At 43.4% G+C, this 16,666-nt stretch overlaps 1 protein-coding gene across 1 annotated transcript in view; it reads left to right on the top strand.

The window, feature by feature from the left end:
• ube2g2 (ubiquitin-conjugating enzyme E2G 2 (UBC7 homolog, yeast)) overlaps positions 1 to 16,666 on the top strand; it is a 47,311-nt gene that overhangs the window by 19,942 nt on the left and 10,703 nt on the right. Inside the window, exon 3 of the mRNA XM_055638431.1 lies at positions 5,656 to 5,701. Coding sequence (XP_055494406.1) covers positions 5,656 to 5,701 — 46 coding nt within the window. The remainder of the gene's footprint in view (positions 1 to 5,655; positions 5,702 to 16,666) is intronic.

The following is a 16,666-nucleotide window of genomic DNA, read 5'->3' on the forward strand; positions in this document are numbered from 1 at the left end:
CGTATCAAACTTAATACAGAACCATTATTATTCCAGCCCAATGGTCTTGGATGTGTAAACAGTCAATAAATCTTGAGTCCTGTCATTACAACACTTCACAAGAATGTAACATCGAGAAAGAGCAACTGACCTATGACCAAATGGTCTGAGAGGCCCCCCACTGCCTAATCAGACTTTTAAATACAGATTATATAAGATACATTTAATATAGAAGATAATAGTTACTATAAGACCAGTATTTAGCGGGTTGAAGGGTTTGAGGTCTAGGGGGATTGAGGCCGTGCCTGTGTGTGGTTTAAGTCCCAAACAGCACTGGGGACTCAGTGTTGGAGTAAAATTGGCTGAGATACTTTAAAATCAACACTGAGAGGGAGTAGACGCATCTGTTATAATCTGGACAGATTTAAATTTTACCAAATTCAGGGCGTTCATAATGAAGGTTATTGTATAGTGTTCGCATTGATCTCATCCAGGTCGCTCTCAGGAAAGGGGTAACACTGCCTTCGATACAGCAGTACCTATTGAAACAACAGGCAATTCCGAGTACAGACCAGCTGATTTGGAGATTGCTGGAACAAGACATCTTAGTAAAGTGCCAATCTATTTGCAACACATCAATCCTTGCAGTGCCCAAGGCAGGGAAAGAGGGCCAGTACAGACTGGTTCAGGACTTAAGATCTGTCAGTGCAGTGGTGGAACCGCTCCATGCCTTGGTGCCAAACCCGGCTCATATTTTAGCTTTGATTCCAGCGGAAGCGAAGATTTTTTCAATTGTAGACCTGCAGCATACCTTCTTCTCGTTACCTCTGCACCAAAACAGCCAGTATTTATTTGCCTTTACTTACAGGGGCAACAATATACATGGACAAGACTACCTTGGGGATTCATTAATTCACCTACCTTGTTTTCTCGATGTCTTCAAGGACAGTTAAGCACCTTAAGTTTTAAAAGAAAATCCACTCTCGTTCAATACGTGGACAGATGTCAGAGCAATCGTAAGGATACTACTCAATTATTGAATCATTTGGCAACCTTAGGATATGTGGTCTCTCAGTCGAAAGTATTAATGGCTCAACAAAAAGTAACATTTCTGGGAGTGATAATTTCGGACACGGAATAAAATCTAGAGAGTAGTAGACTTGAAACAATTTGTGAATTTCCTGTACCAAAAGAGGCGAAACAGATGAGACAGTGGCTCGGCATGGTAAACTAATACCGACCATGGATCCCTAATATTGCACAAGACACCAAGGAATTGACTCGTTATACCAGCCTAGAGGGCGAATTTCAGTTGTCCAAAGAAGCTCAGAAGCTTTCGAGAATTTAAAGATAGCTTTATTGCAGGCCCCAGCACTAGGAAGGCCACTCTTTGAAAGACCCTTCCAACTTTACTGTTCCATCCTTTCCGAGTGTTCAACTGCAGTCCTCACCCAAAAACATGGGGATAAGCACAGACCAGTGGCTTATTATTTTTCAAAGCTTGACCCAGTAGCGAGAGGACACCCAAAATGCACCCAGATATTAACAGCAATCTATAATAGTCTACAGTCTGCTGCAAACCTGACCTTACAGCAGGAGATAGTACTGTACAGTTCCCATTCGGCGGCAGCCTTGTAGGGACAACTGCAAACTCAGCATCTGACAATGGCTCGACAAAACAAATATGAAATGTATCTATTGAATAATCCAAACCTCCAATTCAGACACTGTACAACTATTAATCCGGCATCTTTCCTCATTTCACCACCCAGAAGAACGGTCAGAATCAGGACATGACTGTTTGTTCGTAATACAAGAAGAGACATCTGTAAGGGACAATCTAAAGGACGCTCCTATAGCAGACCCTGATATGACACTATACGTAGATGGAAGTGCATCCATTGGGCCCCAGGGAGAGAGACTTTCTGGGTACGCTATTGTAGACCAGGATGGGAATAGTGTAGAGGCAGCTGCCTTTGAGTCACCCTTTTCAACCCAACAGGCTGAGCTGTTCACTTTAATCAGAGCATGTATTGTTGGAAGAGATTTGAAAGTAAACATATATACAGAGTCTGGATATGCATTCAGGGTGGTACATGACTGGACAACTATGGAATAGAGGATTCCTAACCGCAGCAGGAACTCAAATATCTCACAAGCAATTGGTGACTGATTTATTACAGCCTCTGCTGCTACCTAGGCAAATGTCAGTAATGAAGTGTAGCGCTCACACAAAGGGTCAGACCCCGATAGACATAGGGAATCGTTGTGCTGACCAAGCAACAAAGGAGGTATCACGGGAACACAAGGTGGTAGTGCTAAAAATAATGAGGCAGATAAGTCTCCCTTGAAAAAGCCAATGCCAACCATCCAGGAAATTATTCAGTTGCAGGAAGAAGCTCCGGAAGGAGATATACGATTATGGAAATGGCTTGTATGTACAATAGATTGCATGTTAGGATTGTGGGTCACTCCGGCAGGGCAGACATGTATGCCAGATCCTCTTGCAGTTTGGGTTGTGTAGTGTAAGCATTTTGCGACTCACTGGTGCGAGAGCAATTGGTGATGCTCTATCGGCTACTTGGTGGCATCCAAGATTACAAACCTTGGCCCAGAATGTGAGTAGCTGCTGTATTATTTGTCAGAAATATAATCCTGGGAAAGGAGTGGGTTGTGAGGATGGAAGAACACCTTTGCCTATGGGTCCCTTTGACAATGGTCCTCATTTCATTGGGCAAATTAACCAAGAATTCTGCAAACAGCTGGGCATCCAGTAACAACTGCACTGTGCTTATCGACCCCAGGCTGCTGGACTTGTTGAAAGGGCAAATCAGACCCTGAAAACTAAATTAGCTAAATTAAAGGCGAAGGAATTAGTTGGATCAAATTACTCCCTATAGCTTTGTTTCAGATGCGTGTCGGCCTGCACGGAAATCGAGACTAGGCCCAGCTGAAATTATTTATAGACGCCCCTTAACAACCCCATGGAACCAAAATACCCCAAAAGTTCTCAATTTCCATCACATGACTACGGAGAAGACCAATTACGTTCTGACCTTGACTCGGGCACTAAGTGGTTTGCATTCTAGGGTGCAAGCAGCATATAGTGAATTACTTCCTTTGGTTTCTTCCATTAAGGTCAAGCCGGGTGATTTTGTGATAGTGAAGAATGGGTAAGGAAAAGTTTGGAGACTCGATGGCAGGGACCTTACCAGGTTCTCCTGAAGACCCCACTGTTGTTAAGGTAGAAGGAAGGAATGCGTGGGTCCATCTTCACCATTGCAAGCGTATTGGTGGAAGAGTTTGAGCTGCTAACTTGTTTTCTTCCAGGAATTTCTTAGGAAAAGGAACATCTTACCCATCGAGAGTCAAGAGTACATCAAGCTGACGTGATGGACAAAGAGGATTCATGCCCATGCAAACTCGTGAGATGGAGACTCGTCAGTCAGGAATCATGAAACTATGCCCATGAAAACTCGGGAAGTTACTTAGAGTTCTGACAATTACATCGCCATCATTGTTAAATTGTATAACAAGAACCGTTGTCATCTTCCTTTGTTGTCATATATGATAAAAGAGGGGGATATTAGGCATTTTGGGTGCTTGACAAAATGGAGGATTTCTGCTTCTGTAAAACCTGCTTGTCATCTTTTGCAAAAGCTGTAAAGACCACGAGGATCATGGCTCCATAGAGTCTGTGGCCTGGGAAGGGGTTGAATAGAGGTTGATGTCCAGATGGCCTTTAATTGTTAATATGTATGAGATTTTGCCAAAGATTCCTGTTGCCAAATGCAGCTAGGTCAATGTTGCAAATTGCATGCTTGGAGCGAAGGAAATATTTCGGTTGGGAAGAAGGGCTTCGGCCCGAAACGTTGCCTATTTCCTTCGCTCCATAGATGCTGCTGCACCCGCTGAGTTTCTCCAGCAATTTTGTGTACCTTCGATTTTCCAGCATCTGCAGTTCCTTCTTGAACACAATAATGTTGCAGCGTCTTCCCACTGCTAATTATGATTGGTCCAGGAGAGGGGCCTCACCCAAGATGTTTACTTTACCTGGGATAATGTGTCTTTACCTAACAGAATTGTTTTCCCCCTAAGTGCTTTGTGTTGAAACTATGTTATGTGATATTTTATGATTGGGTTAGGGAACTGTCATTCAATGTATTCTGCAACCCTTATTGATAATTGGCTTGTAGGTGTTGCCCCTCCCCCCCCCCACCCCCCCCCCATATATTTTCGCGCCATGGGTCTGTAAAGGTGTAAATGAGTGGGGAGCATATTGGGGTGTGCCGATCTTCCTGGGGTATGTGTTCTATTTGCGCGAGGCTGTTGGGCTCGAGTAATTAGAGACGAGGATCAACCCGCGGTATTGGATTAGGTATTGTATTGGTATTGTGTATTAAAAGAGTTGGGTTTCCAGTGCTCATATTCGGTGTTTGACTGAACCAGACTAAGGGGGGCAAGTTCAGCACCGGAATTGCAACCACTGGTTCTGGACCCTCCCAGCATCGGGAACATGTTTCCTGCCTCTAGCGTGTCCAAATCTTATGTTTCAATAAGGTCCACTCTTATCCATCTAAATTCCAGAGTATACAAGCCCAGCCGCTCCATTCAATCAACTTATGACATTCTATCAACATATGTCCCTCCATCGCAGGAATTAACCTTGTAAACCTAGGCTGCACTCCCTCAATAGCAAAAATGTCCTTCCTCAAATTTGGGGACCAAAACTGCACTCTATAATCCAGGTGTGGTCTCACTAGGGCCCTGTACAACTGCAGAAGGACCTCTTTGCTCCTATACTCAACTCCTCTTGTTATGAAGGCCAACATGCCATTCGCTTTCTTCACTGCCTGCTGTACCTGCATTCTTACTTTCAGTGACTGATGAACAAGGACCCCCAGATCCCGTTGTACTTCGCCTTTTCCCAATTTGACACCATTTAGATAATAATCTGCCTTCCTGTTTTTGCCACCAAAGTGGATAACCTCACATTTATCCACATTAAACTGCATCTGCCATGCATCTGCCCATTCACCCAATCTGTCCAAGTCACCCTGCATCCTCATAGCAACCTCCTCACAGTTCACACTGCCACCCAGCTTTGTGTCATCTGCAAATTTGCAAATTTTACTTTTAATCCCTTAATCTAAATCATTAATATATATTGTAAATAGCTGCAGTCCCAGCACCGAGCCTTGCGGTACCCCACTAGTCACTGCCTGCCATTCTGAAAGGGACCCGTTAATCCCTACTCTTTATTCCCATGTGCTGCAGGGTAGGGCGATCCCAGATCTAGACCCGGCAATTATGTTCCTCTGAGAACATTCTACAGAGTTCAAAGCTCCTACTTCTCTTGCCCACGTTGGTCATAGAGATAATTGGTTTGGGACCTTAGACTTTTACCACGGAGGAGATGGTAACTGCAGATCAATTTGTAGTTGTTGCACATGGAAGCCACTGTCAGTCAGACTGTAGTGTCAAGCCTCTTGCTGCAGGATATCCAGTCCTTGATTTGTTCTTTTAACTGTTGTTTATGCTGCTGTTCCAGTCAAGCGTTGATCAATGGTGGCTACCCTGTAGAATAAGCTACATTAATACATTTAAATCGTCTGATCATCTTGTTTACTTCAATTGGAGCATCCCTTCAATTTTTGCTCTTTATGCTATTTACAGGTCCAATCAGCGAGGAGAACTTTTTTGAATGGGAGGCCTTAATCATGTAAGGTTAAAAGTTTATAATATGTTTTGCCCTATCTTTGTGTTGCTCTAATTGACTTGGCTTATTTTGTGGATTTCCATTAATGGCATAAGCAGAATCATGCTAAGTATGTGTGAACAATATAGAGCTCCTTTGATGCCTTTCAGGAACTACTTGGCTTACAATCAGCAATAGAAAGCCATTGATAGACACAAAAAGTAACTCGGTGAGTCAGATAACGGCCTGTCCCACCAGCATGCGATCTAGCGCGATCAAACGTGGTGGCTAGAGGCATAAGGCCTTGCGGGGCCGGTCCCACACCCAACCGCTGAGCCGTCTGGAATTGTGCGGGCTTGTCCCGACATCATATTCGCCAATCAGCTGGGCAGGAGGCGAACCGACTGAATTTGGACGTTGGGCGGTTACGTCATCACGCAACGGCACGCCGGGTGGTGACGTCATCGCGCAACGCCACGCGCTAGGCGTACGCCGTCAAGACACTGCGTACCGCCTCAATGCGGCTGCGGGCCGACAGGCCGTTGCGGCGCAGAATTTTTGGACAGTCAGTTTTTCGGAGCCCCGCATGTTGGGACCAGCCCCGCACAACTCCATACGGGACCGAAGTGGGAAGCCCCGCGAGGCCGTACGGCTCAAGCGACCACGTTAGGTTGCGCTAGCCGCATGCAGTCGCATGCTGGTGGGACAGGCCCTATAGACTGAATAAGCTTCCCGACCGTCACCTATTTTCTCCAGAGGTATTGTCTGACCCCTCTGAGTTATTCCAGCTTTTTGTGTGTATCTTCGGTTTAAACCAGCTTCTGCAGTTCCTTTGTGTAGGAAAGAACTGCAGATGCTTAAATCAGTCTGAAGAAGGGTCTAGACCCGAAATGTCACCCATTTCTTCTCTCCAGAGATGCTGCCTGTCCCGCTGAATTACTCCATCATTTTGTGTCTACCTTCTGCAGTTCCTTCCTACACAATAGAAAACCATTGTTGGACATAGTTCTTACAGTGCTTCATTTGTAGTTTGAGAACAGAATGTTATAACAAGCTCCTTAATGTGAGGATCCTAAAGGGCCTGTCCCACTTTCACGAATTATTCACGAATTCTCCCGAGTTTTCCCCTTGATTCAAACTCGCAGAATGTTCGTAACGAGTCCGTAGGAGTTCGTAGATATATTGTAGCGGATCATTATGCCAGCCGTAGGTACTCGTGGCATCGGGTAAATCGGGATGTTTTTTCCAGCCCGAAAAAAAATGTCCACAAGTAAAAAAAATGGTCGGAATGAAAGAAATTGCAACTTTTTACTCGTAAGGAGGGCATCGAAATCATCGTAGGAATTCGTAGACCTACTCGTAGGAGTTCGTAGGAGTCCGTGAACATAGTCGTAGGAGTTCGTAGATTACCACAATCTTGTTTTTTTTTAGGTCCTTTAACCTCGGCAGAGGTTTGGAATTAAGTCGTGAAAGTGGGACAGGCCCTTAAGTTTGCTTTTCTGCATTATTAATTAATCGCGTTGGACATTTACCTTCAATAATGTTCATTGGTGCACTTGCATGCAGATGGTTTATTTCTGTTTTGCGCTCACACAATATATTGGTTGTAATAAATCAATTTTAAATTTAGTGCATGTAGGAGATATCTTGGATCATAATGTGGAATGAGGAGCTTCCTTGATTGAATAGGATAAACATGATCCCTATGACTTTTGCTTGATTTGTCCACATATATATGCAAGGATAAACATTTTAGCCAACATAAATTCACAAAGGTGCTTTAAAGGGTGATTAAATATTTTTTAATTATTTAAGGAATTTTTCAGGTTAAATAATGTGCTGGAAATATTTAATAGACAGGCAGCATTTGTAGAGAGAGAAACAGTTGTTATTTCTGGATAATGACCTGAATTTTGTGTACAGTTTGTGACCCTGAGCTTGCAGTGATTTTTAACAACTTTATCCCACCATTAGTCTGCCCTCCAACAATATATTTAGTCTTGAATTCCACAAATCAGCAATTAATTACATATGGAAGTGCCTCAATTATTTGCAGGATTGAGTGGGAACTTTTAGCAGCACAAACTACCTTTTAATTTCTTCAATTAACTAAATGGTTTGTGCTACTACAAGTTTCCACCTTATCCAATAAATAATTTATGCAAAATTATGCATAATTACATTTATTTTTTGTTTTACCTCTGCCATAGAACCATTTGGTGATGGAGTGCAGTAACAACCTCACTCTGAGACTTCACTCATGTGCATCTTCCACTCCTTGGAAAAGGAGTGGTGGAAGCAAGACAACAATCCTGAGGGATTGTGCATAAAGAAGACATTGTTCCTATGAAACACTGTTCCTGTAAACTGAGGAACAGCCTTTATCCTTTGACTCAGCATATTACTGCCTTCAGAGCACAACAGTGATTAAATAATCAGCTTATGTCCGTTTTCTCGTAATAACTTGTGTGATTTGTATTCACCTATTTACTCCATTTGTTGAGAGCTGGCCTTTACCATCCTTTTTTAACCTGCGTTTATCATTCAATCTTTTGTGGAGATCTTTTTGCACCTTTTGTGGAGATCTTTTTATTCTCTCCAGGGCCTCCTGCTACTTAAACTTGTTTTATCTCAAACCTTTCTCAGTTCTGATGACGTTTATTTTCAGCAACTGCAGTATTTGCAGTAATTACTTTCAATAATCCTATTGAGAAAACAACACAAGCCCACTAAGACATCTTATGGTACCCAAAAAAGCTGGAGAAACTCAGCGGGTGCAGCAGCATCTATGGAGCGAAGGAAATAGGCAACGTTTCGGGCCGAAACCCTTCTTCAGACTGATCGGGGGGGCGGGCGGGGACAAGAAAGAAAAAAGGAGGAGGAGCCCGAAGGTTGGGGGATGGGAGGAGACAGCAGGGGGACTGAGGAAGGGGAGGAGACAGCAAGGACTAACAAAATTGGGAGAATTCGATCTTCATGCCCCCAGGATGCAGACTCCCCAAACGGAATATGAGGTGCTGTTCCTCCAATTTCCAGTGCTGCTCGCTGTGGCCATGGAGGAGAACCAGGACAGAGAAGTCGGAGACAGAGTGGGAGGGGGAGTTGAAGTGCTGAGCCACCGGGAGGTCAGCTTGGTTATTGCGGACCGAGCGGAGGTGTTCGGCGAAACGATCGCCCAACCTCCGCTTGGCCTCACCGATATAGATCTGCTGACATCTAGAGCAGCGGACGCAATAGATGAGGTTGGAAGAGATGCAGGTAAACCTCTGTCGCACCTGGAACGATTGCTTAGGTCCTTGAACAGAGTCGAGGGGGGAGGTAAAGGGACAAGTGTTGCATCTCTTGCGGTTGCAAGGGAAAGTGCCCGGGGAGGGGGTGGTACGAGAGGGAAGGGAAGAATTGACAAGGGAGTTATGGAGGGAGCGGTCTATGCGGAAGGCAGATATGGGGGGAGATGGGAAGATGTGGCGAGTAGTGGGGTCACGTTGGAGGTGGCGAAACTGACGGAGGATTACTTTTTGTATGTGACGGCTGGTGGGGTGAAAGGTGAGGACTAGGGGGACTCGGCCCTTGTTGCGAGTGGGGGGATGGGGAGAGAGAGCAGTGTTGCGGGGTATGGAAGAGACCCTGGTGTGAGCCTCATTTATGGTGGAGGAGGGGAACCCCCGTTCCCTGAATAATGAGGACATTTCAGATGTCCTGGTGTGGAACGCCTCATCCGTGGAGCAGATGCGGCGTAGCCATCTTATGTTGAAAATTGGTTCACAGGTCATTGGCCCTGAATATCTTGAGAGCTGGCTGCTGCCCTGCAGTTATCATTCAAACCCCACTCTTGCTTTGAATGGTATCCCTGGCACAAAATTTTGAAAATAATAATCTTAATCGTGTATGACCTTGCTATTCATCACTCATAAAAATGCTTTGGCAGCTGCAGAAGCCATGGAGCTGTATTAAACAGCTGTATCTTAAAACAATATTTGAATTTATGCTTACATTCAACAGTGGTTGTAAATTAAACATTTACAAAAATATTTTCCAAGAAAAACACATCTACCCACATTTAAGTCAATTGAATTCAATGTTAATTATTCCACAGTTAACATCACTTGGGATATTTGGCCATTGTCCCAATATTTTATAAACGCTATAAACACAATAAACACACTATAAACACAATTTAAGAAAAACATATATACATACAGGTTTAGTTACTTGGATAGAAAAAAATGTTGGTATTTGCTACGCCTTGCAGATTTATCTGCTCTATAAATTTTGTTTTATATAATAGAGAAATGTGTGGTTTATAATTAATAGAGGAGGGTTCATATGTATACATTTTATAATTATTAGGGCGGCACTGTGGTGCAGCGCTAGTGTTGCTGCCTTACAGCATCAGAGACCCGGGTTCGATCCTGACTGGGTGCGGTTATTACGGAGTTTGTACATTCCCCTGTGACCGTGTGGATTTTCTCTGAGTGCTTTGGTTTAATCCCACACTCCAAAGATATACAGTTTTATCGGTTAATTGGCTTTGGTAAAATTGCAAAATGTCCCTTTATGTGGATAGTGCTTGTGTACGGGGTTATTGTTGGTCGGCATGGACTCGGGCCGAAGGGCGCCGCGCTGTATCTCTGAAGTCTAGTATTGGAGGAGAGTTGATATTTATGTGGTTTAACAAATGAGTTTACGGTTTGGTGATGGTGCCAATTTTAGCAAACTCATCCATATGTGACAGATCATGTTTAAAAATTGATGAAACACCATAATTGGAAATCGACGTGCTGTAAGAAAAGTCAGTTTTCTAACCAGTGAAGTGGCTATGGTTTGGTTCTAAATGAGTGGACTGTTTGCTGAACATCAGTTATTTATTAAATAAATATGCACCATGCATGAAATCCGTTACATTTCCAGGATATATGTTTTCTCAGTGAAATTGGGCATGGTATGAGTCTCTTTGTCATATGTTACTGAGTTTTAACTGCTGAACAATTGACCATTTAGACGTATTTTAATTTTGTTTGGGTGTGGAAAATCTAAAATAACATTAATGAGATGTGCTGTGAGAACATGCAGCCGCAGGTAATCTGTCAAGTTATTTTTTTGGTGCAGTGTAATGGGGCTTTCTCACGGGGCGACTTGACGCAAGATGTAACCAGAGTGAAGTGGTCGTGGTCTAGCACGATATCACACGATATAACGGGGGGTAGATAAAGAGTTCCCACGGGTACTCGGCATTTCTGTTATTTGTGCGAGTGACTTGTCCGTCTCCCGAGCTTTCCCGTTAAATCTTGAATGAACATTGTGAACTGTGAAGTGTTGTTAAATCATCACGTGGCACAAATGATGTCACTTTTTTTTCACACACTATAAAATAAGAGAAGTTTAAGTTAACTGCAAAAACAGCACTTTTACATCAATAGCAATGTATGTTTTTAAATCATGGATAACATTAAATGGTTTTCCTGTTGATGTACTAATATATCGTTATATATACTCACATGAGCACCCGGGATACTCCGCAGCCTTCGTCTCCAGCAGGTTCCGTTTTTTCTCTCTGTTTCTGTAATCCTCTCTATCGTAAAGAATTTTGTTGAATTGATACCATTCTACAAGTTCCCCCTCTTGTTCCCTGGTGAAGTTATATGGCCTTACCTTCTGCCATCTTCCCTTTATATACGCGTCTGTTGAGGCTATTCCTACAACGGCTACTGGGGAGGCCATCTGAAATCCACTTTGCTCACCCTCTCCCTGCTCCAAGGAGCCCACAGGCAGTGTTATCTGTGGCATCTCCTGTTGCCTCTCCACCTGTCTCTCTTGCTGCGTCTCCTCCTCATTCTCCTGCATGGCAAAAACCTTTCTGACATGCTTTACCCCCTTTGAGCTTTTCTGGGAGCCATCTCTGCAAGTGTTCCAGTGAAAAAGATTCTCCAACAATGACAATGAGGTGGGACGACCTCGATGGACACATGTTCCATTGGCGATATTGAGACCACTTTTTTACTCACCTTCTGTCCCCTCTGTCCAGCTTCCGGGTTCACCGTTCGCAGGAGTTCCCACGGTAAACGCAAGAGTTATTACGGATATCGCACTGGCCACTACGTCCATATAATGTTTCAAAGTTCAACCACAAGTGTACAAGTCACTCTTGGAGAAATTCAAGCTTGCTTGAATTTTCTCCTGAGTCAACAAGTTACACGAGTACCTGCTGTTAGCGCCACGGTGGTCCACGAATGTCGTACGGTTATCGTACGAGGTTCCCACGATGTTCAACTCTGGTTACCTCTTGCGTCAAGTCGCCCCGTGAGAAAGCCTCTTAACATAAGAACAAGAAAAGATTTTGTGACTTTTAAGTCTGTGCCAGCCATTTAAGATCATGATTGATTCTCTTCCTCATGCACTTGGCTGCCGGATTTCTACATCCTCTTATTATTGAATAACTGGACAGAACAAGACTATTTGGCCTCTAGAGTTTAGAAAAGAACTCTAGAGGAGTAGAAAATGAAAATTTCACCCTGTCAGACATTGCGTTACAGGTGCCAAGTACTCACTCATTTTGAGAGAAGTCTCCACTATTGTCCCTGTACCCAAAAAGACAAGGATTACTGGTCTTATTAACTTCAAGCCTGTCACACTGACCTCTGTAATCATGAAGACCCTTGAAAGACTTGTGCTGGCCCAGCTGAAAAATACACCCTCTGCAGTTTGCCAATAGATCAGTGGATGATGCAGTCAGCCTAGGCCTGCACTTCATCCTCCAGCACCCGGACCACCAGGGGACCTATGCAAGGATTTTGTTTTAGGGTTTTAGCTCTGTATTCAACACCATTGTGCCAAAGCTACTACACTCCAAACTCTCCCAGTTGACTGTGCCTGAACCCCTCTGTCAGTGGATCACCAACTTCCTGACAGATAGGAAGCAGCATGTGAGGCTGGGAAAGCCCATCTCAGACCCGCTGACCCTCAGCATAGGAGCACCACAAGGCTGCATACTCTCCACTCTCCTTTACACCCTCTACACCAACGACTGCACCTTCCAGACACATCTGTCAAGCTTCTCAAGTTTGCGGATGACACAACCTTGATTGGACTGATCCAGGATGGGGAGGAATCTACCTACAGACAGGAAGTGACACAGCTGGCGTCCTGGTGCCTTCGTAACAGCCTGGAGCTCAATGCTCTTAAGACAGTGGAATTGATAGTAGACTTTAGGAGAGCTCTCCTTCCCCTGCCCCCACTCACCATCAACAACACCACAGTCACATCTGTGGAGTTTTTTAAGTTCCTTGGAACCATAATCTCCAAGGACCTTAAATGGGGGGGCCACCATCGACCCCACAGTCAAAAAGGCCCAACAGAGGATGTACTTCCTGCGGCAGCTGAGGAAACACAATCTGCCAATGATGATCCAATTCTATACTGCCATCGTAGAGTCTCCTCGCCTTCTCCATCATGGTCTGATTTGGCTCAGCCACCAAGCACGGCATCCAGAGGCTGCAGCGAATCGTTGGATCAGCTGAGAAGGTTGTTGGCTGCAACCCTCCCCCCCTTGACGAACTACACTGCCAGGGCCAGGAAGCGAGCGGGTAAGAACATCTGTGACCCCTCTTACCGTGGCCACAAACTCTCTGAAACACTTCCCTCTGGAAGCCGACTCTGGACTGCCAAAGCCGCCACAGCCAGACATAAAAACTGCTTTTTTCCACGAGCAGTAGCTCTACTCAATAACCAAAAGTCTGTAGCCTCTTGCTCTGGTATTTTATTTCATTCACATGTTTAAACTATAATGTTTTATTCTTAATGTTTTAATGTTTAATGTTTTATTCTTAATTGTTTACTGTATGTCATGCTGTTACTTGCGAGCGGAGCACCAGGGCAAATTCCTTGTATGTGTACATATTTGGCCAATAAACTTATTAATTCATTCATTCAAATAGTGGCACCTTGATGCAGATTTTCATCTAAAAGGCAGCACATTTAGAAATGCACAACTTGCTTCATATTGACATTCTGTTCTCTTATGAAGGTCAAGTTTTTGGCAGGGTAATTGAATCCATAATCTACTGACTCGGTTGAGAGTGCTAACAAAAGAGTCATAGTGACGTGCGATATGCAGCCTGAAAGAAAACTAATAGGATGGAAGGTGATTTTCTTTTTCTTTTTGAGATCCATGTAAATGTTGTTATCATCATTGAATTATCGTTATTGAATCAGGCGCCACCACTGTTTTAGACAGTGCAATGTGGATAATCATACCTCATCATAATATAGTTTCAACAAATCGTCCTTCTGCATCTTCCCTTCAATTGGTATCTTCCAGTGAGTTGACATTTCTCAAACTGGAGGAAAAGCTTTGTTACAAAACCCAAAGAAAGGACCTATGGCCCACTGAGTCCACGCTGACCCATTGAAGGTAATCCCATTTTATTCTTCCCACATTCCCTCAATTTCTCCCCACCTGCAAGATTCCCTAAGTCTTTGGGATGTGGGAGGAAACAAGTGCACCTGGAAAAACACAATCCAGTTGCGAGGAAAGTATTAAACTTGTGAACTCCATGAACCCAATTCCAGAGGTCAGGATTGAATCTATGTTGCTGGAGCTGAGGCAGTAACTGTGCTGCCCTCAATTCCCTTAAAGTTTTAAGAAAAACACAAAATCCTCGAGTAACTCAGTGGGTCAGGCAGCATCTCTGGAGAACCTTAATCAGTGATGTTTCATGTTTTTTCGTGATGTCTTATACTTGTTCTAAGCATTGCAATCTCAAATAATTTATTTCCATTCTTCATTAAATAGAGTTGATGGTCACATAACCCCTTTGAGCACTATGACAGTTTTATTGCATGTGGGATGAACCAGCATTTGGATCTCTAAACTGGATTTGTAATTACAAATGTTAAGCACTTTTTTTCCTCCTCCAGTAAATTCTATTGGCCCTGCCATCGTGTTTATTTTATACTAAGGTTTGCCTGTTCAATTACTGTAGTTCAGATTTATTTAATACCATTTTTATAGCTCATCCCATTCCTTGGGGAAATACCAAAAATGTGGAAAATGGCCAATGTGACTCCTTTGTGCAAAGAAAGAAGAAGATAGAAGGTGGGGAATTATAGGTCAGTTTGTTTAATATCTATGGAGAGTAAGTTATTAGAGTCAAAGCTCTATAGGTTCGGTGAAAGGTAGATTGTGTTCGCCAAACTTGTTTAAATTCTTTTAAGGACATGGCAGGAGAATTGATAGAGGGGAATTATGGTGCATTAGATTTCCAAAAGTCATAGAAACATATAAAATAGGTGCCAGAGGAGGCCATTCGGCCCTTCGAGCCAGCACCGCCATTCATTGTGATCATCGTTGATCGTCCCCTATCAATAACCCGTGCCTGCCTTCTCCCCATATCCCTTGACCCCACTAGCCCCTAGAGCTCTATCTAATTAAATCTTAAATCCATCCAGTGATTTGGCCTCCACTGCCCTCTGGCAGGGAATTCCATAAATTCACAACTCTCAGTGAAAACGTTTTTTCTCACCTCAGTCTTAAATGACCTCCCCTTTATTCTAAGACTGTGGCCCCTGGTTCTGGACTCGCCCAACATTGGGAACATTTTACCTGCATCTAGCTTGTCCAGTCCTTTTATAATTTTATATGTTTCTATAAGATTATCCTCATCCTTCTGAACTCCAGTGAATAAGTCATTTGATAAAGCGCCACATAAGAGGCTGGTGTATAAATTAAGAGTCCATGGTAATGGAGGAAGACAGATAGCACGGATTGAAAGTTGATTGTCACATAGAAAACATTTGGAATAAATTGTCCCTAACAAGCTGAGTGATGTAACTAGTAAAGTACCCCAGGGGTCAGTTCATGGCCCTCAATAATTTTCTATTTACTTAAATAACCTGGAGGGAATAAAATGTAAGATTTTCACGTTTGTCGATGACATGGAAGGACTGTGATTCTGGAAAAATGTATAGATTAAGTGATAGTGTGAAAACTTGGCAAATGGAGTTTCATATATGGAACTGTGAGATTCATGCACATCAGTAAGAGGAATCAAAAGGTAGATGATTATTTCAGTGGCGAGAGACTGCAAGTGAGTGAAATTCAAAAGCATTGTGATATTCTAGTGCATGAACACTGTAACATTATATTCTGCACTCTGGTGTTTTTCTCATTGCACTACGTGTTGTACTTGTTTTTCCCCTGAATCTCAATACATGCGACAAAAATATACCAATACCAAAGAAGCTGGACAAATTGGAACTGACTTCCTTGAGTTTCAAAGAATGTGGGGTGATCTTATTTAAACATACCTGATCCTAAAGGGGCCTGGCAGGATAGAGTTTCTCTAGTGGGAGAGTCATGAATAAGGAGACATGACTATAAAGTAAGAGGCTAGTAATTTAAAATTGAGCAGCAAAGAAATTTCTTCTGAGGTAGTGAATTTCTGGAACTCCATGCACCCGAGCATGATGGATCATTGGACAGATTTAAGGTGGAAACGGTTAAACGTTGGAAAGATCAAGAGATTGATAGTTATGAGGAACTAGCAGAGAAGACGAGCTGCGGCTGCTGTAAATCAGCCATACTTCTATTGAGACCAACTTGAGGGGCCGAGTGGCCTACTATTTTATATTCGTAAAAAGGAGAAAGAGATACAATGCTGCTGTTTTATGCACTTGGTGAATTGAACCTGTGGAATTCCCCAGCTATCTAGCTCATGTTTATCACTGGCTGAATTGATGACTCCCAATTCTGTTAATACAAACATAAATGGGAGGGGTTATGGTGGATTTGAGATCCCGCGGTGGAGCTCTCAAAATCGGTCACCAGCAAAGGCCGCCAACTCCTCGATGTTAGGCCGCAGTGCGGACGGAGATACGATATGGGGGAAAAATCGCATCTCCGTCGAGGTAAGAGATTAGAAAATGTTTCCTCCCAGCCCCCCCCCACCCCCCACATAAAACAAGCTAAAGAACACTAAAAACATACATTTA

This window comes from Leucoraja erinacea, chromosome 7, assembly GCF_028641065.1.
Source record: "Leucoraja erinacea ecotype New England chromosome 7, Leri_hhj_1, whole genome shotgun sequence".
Classification (NCBI taxonomy): domain Eukaryota; kingdom Metazoa; phylum Chordata; class Chondrichthyes; order Rajiformes; family Rajidae; genus Leucoraja; species Leucoraja erinaceus.